The sequence below is a fragment of the Littorina saxatilis genome, linkage group LG15, assembly GCF_037325665.1.
Source record: "Littorina saxatilis isolate snail1 linkage group LG15, US_GU_Lsax_2.0, whole genome shotgun sequence".
In the NCBI taxonomy this organism is placed as follows: Eukaryota; Metazoa; Mollusca; class Gastropoda; order Littorinimorpha; family Littorinidae; genus Littorina; species Littorina saxatilis.
The window spans coordinates 10,651,080-10,654,782 of NC_090259.1; the positions used below are offsets into that span (position 1 = coordinate 10,651,080).

General features: G+C 42.5%; 1 protein-coding gene across 1 annotated transcript in view; it reads left to right on the forward strand.

Moving 5' to 3' along the window:
* Window positions 1-2,687: 2,687 nt before the first annotated feature.
* The window catches only part of LOC138948551 (LIM/homeobox protein Lhx3-like), a 50,420-nt gene continuing 49,404 nt past the window's right edge, over window positions 2,688-3,703 (forward strand). The window contains exons 1-2 of the mRNA XM_070320104.1: window positions 2,688-2,742; window positions 3,660-3,703. The exon at window positions 3,660-3,703 is cut by the window's right edge and continues 131 nt beyond it. Coding sequence (XP_070176205.1) covers window positions 2,688-2,742; window positions 3,660-3,703 — 99 coding nt within the window. The remainder of the gene's footprint in view (window positions 2,743-3,659) is intronic.

Sequence of the window (3,703 nt, forward strand, 5' to 3'; positions counted from 1 at the left end):
TCAATGTTTGTAAAGATTTTAGTCAAGCAGTATGTAAGAAATGTTAAGTCCTTTGTACTGGAAACTTGCATTCTCCCAGTAAGGTCATAATTGTACTACGTTGCAAGCCCCTGGAGCAATTTTTTTATTAGTGCTTTTGTGAACAAGAAACCATTAACAAGTGGCTCTATCCCATCTCCCCCCCCCCCCCCCCCCCCCCCCCCCCCTTTCCCCGTCGCGATATAACCTTGAACGGTTGAAAACGACGTTAAGTTAAACACCAAATAAAGAACGAAAGAATGTTGTGACGATTGCTTTGGTCTGTGAAATGAGTTTCGCTTTTTATGAATAATTTGGGAAAAAACTTGTTTTTATCAAAAAAGCAAAAGGTGAAATGCAGGGAGAGCGGTGTCAATGCAATTATTTTATGACTTGCTATTCCAGTGTCAACGTTTGGAAAAGAATGGAATGCTACGATAAATCTGTACGCTCTTTGCGTCACAGCAGCCATAAAAAGTTCTCAAGGGAAAATAAGTAACATACAAAAATGGCAGACCCGTGCAGGAATTAAAACTTTCAGACTTTAGGGATGAACTTGGATCAAGACATTTCTGAGACATGCTCCAAATTCCCTGTCTTTTATGCCTTCTCCGACAAGAAGGTTCTTCATTTTTTCTTTTTCTTAATAATTATGGAAAGTGAAAACGGTGTGTGTTTCTGTCGGTGTTTGTGTCGGTGTGTGTGCTATGTTCGTGTGTGTGCCTTTGTGTGCGTTCGTCTGTCTGTCTGTCTGTCTGTCTGTCTCTGTCTCTCTCTCTCTCTCTCTCTCGCGCTCTCTCTCTCTCGCTCTCTCTCTCTCTCTCTCTCTCTCTCTCTCTCTCTCTCTCTCTCTCTCTCTCTCTCTCTCTCTCTCTCTCTCTCTATCTCTCTCTCTCTCGCTCTCTCTCTCAGCGTGTGTCTGTGCATGTTATGCGTGTCTGTCTGTCCGTACGGGGTTTACGAGGGAATGTTTGAGATAATTACAAAGACCGTATCCACTATTTGCGCGACCGAGACAGAGACAGAGACAGAGACAAAGAGAGACACACGAGACAGGGAGAGAGAGAGAGACACAGAGAGAGAGAGAGAGAGACAGAGAGAGAGAGAGAGAGAGAGAGAGAGTCTCTTTTGTTCCATTATGTCCTTAAAACAATTGTGAAATACATGTGAGAGAAAGAGACAGACATACCAACGACGGAGAGACCGAGATCTAGGCATCAAATAAAAAAAAAAACAAGTCGCGTAAGGCGAAAATACAATATTTAGTCAAGTAGCTGCCATTTTTCAGCAAGACCGTATACTCGTAGCATCGTCAGTCCACCGCTCATGGCAAAGGCAGTGAAATTGACAAGAAGAGCGGGGTAGTAGTTGCGCTAAGAAGGATAGCACGCTTTTCTGTACCTCTCTTTGTTTTAACTTTCTGAGCGTGTTTTTAATCCAAACATATCATATCTATATGTTTTTGGAATCAGGAACCGACAATGAATAAGATGAAAGTGTTTTTAAATTGATTTGGACAATTTAATTTTGATAATAATTTTTATATATTTAATTTTCAGAGCTTGTTTTTAATCCGAATATAACATATTTATATGTTTTTGGAATCAGCAAATGATGGAGAATAAGATAAACGTAAATTTGGATCGTTTTATAAATGTTTATTTTTTTTTACAATTTTCAGATTTTTAATGACCAAAGTCATTAATTAATTTTTAAGCCACCAAGCTGAAATGCAATACCGAACCCCGGGCTTCGTCGAAGATTACTTGACCAAAATTTGAACCAATTTGGTTGAAAAATGAGGGCGTGACAGTGCCGCCTCAACTTTCACGAAAAGCCGGATATGACGTCATCAAAGACATTTATCAAAAAAATGAAAAAAACGTTCGGGGATTTCATACCCAGGAACTCTCATGTCAAATTTCATAAAGATCGGTCCAGTAGTTTAGTCTGAATCGCTCTACACACACACACACACACACGCACGCACGCACACACACACACGCACATACACCACGACCCTCGTTTCGATTCCCCCTCGATGTTAAAATATTTAGTCAAAACTTGACTAAATATAAAAACAGGCGACAGGAACAGTAGGGGGAAGCTGGGATCAGGGTGGAGGAACGTTAATGAAATTAAAGCGGGGTACGGTCCTGGAGAGAGAGAGAGAGGGAGAGAGAGAGACACACACACACACATACACACACACACACACACAGAGAGAGACACAAAGAGAGAGAGAGAGAGGACAGAGAGAGAGAGAGGAGAGAGAGACACAGAGAGAGAGACACAGGGAGAGAGGAGAGAGGAGAAAGAGAGAGAGAGAGACAGACAGACAGAGAGAGGTAGAGAGAGCGAGAGAGAGACAGAGAGAGAGAGAGAGACAGAGAGAGAGAGAGACAGACAGACAGACAGCGAGAGAGAGAGAGCGAGAGAGAGACAGGCCTGGTTTGGCCTGCCCCCCGTGTCAGACTAATCGAATCCCCGACCATCCAACTTTCTCACTTTCATTCCCCTAATGCCCGACGTGTCCGCGTTCCGTGGGGTTCCGCTGCTTTGCCGCCATTGTGCCAGACTTGTTGGAGAGGCGGGATTGGTGGGAGGGGGTGGCGGGGTATCTTTTTTTTATTTGATGGGGGGGGGGGGGGGGAGGGGGGTAGGAGGACATGACGTTGTCCCCGGTGGAAAAGTGCCTCCGTGCTGTGGAGACAAAAGGGGACGGTTGGCTGAGTGCAGAAGTTGAGGTAGTGGTGATTGGGGGGGTTTAGGGTTTGGAGGTTGTAAGAAAGGAACAGAAAAATAAGGGAAAAGATGAAGCAACATCCATGTACATGTATGGCTATCTGACTGTTAATGGAACGTTTTGAGAAAAACCCACCATAACACATACACAATTAAGCGTTCCATTATCTTACAATTCTCGTGTTTGTTTGTTTTTATTATGACTTTCGGAACGTTAGCTGTCTGTCTGTCTGTCTGTCTGTCTGTCTGTCTGTCTGTCTGTCTGTCTGTCTGTCTGTCTGTCTGTCTGTCTGTCTGTCTCTCAGTGTAAAAGAGATAAGTTAGCTGTTTTTTAGAATGTGAATCATAACACGCGCCTGTCGATACTAGGCTTTTCCCATCTTGTCTTAGCTCACATGCTCGGCGTTTATCAATTGATTAGTTTTGATAAAAAGCTGTTCCTGTAAATTACCTTTATCTCTGGATCTGGTATTGTGTTTTGAGATGATTTGTGGGAGAGACTGCACTCTGTTTAACACTTGGAAAATTCCACATTTCGCTCATTCACTATAATGTATTCATGCACATAAAGTAAACGTTCAGTGCTTCATCATCAAGTTTCGTGGTCGATTGTTTGACTGGTCGGCTGGTCGAATGGTTTGTTCCGTAAACTCAGTCATGGGAGTAATTAGGTGCACAGTTTAGCCTAGATCTTATCATCAGCACTCTCCCTCTCTAGGTGATAACTCTCACTGAAGTTTGTCAACAACAAAAAAAGAAGAATGATCTCTACTTACCAATATTTGACTAATTTAATTATTAATCAGCCTGACTACTGTATATAATTAAACGTTCAATCACCTTACCTTTCTTGTTTTTTAATTTATCATTTGACATTCATATCTTTTCCTTTTCAGCTGCCATCCCCAAGTGTTCTGGGTGCAGCGAACAGATCTACGAC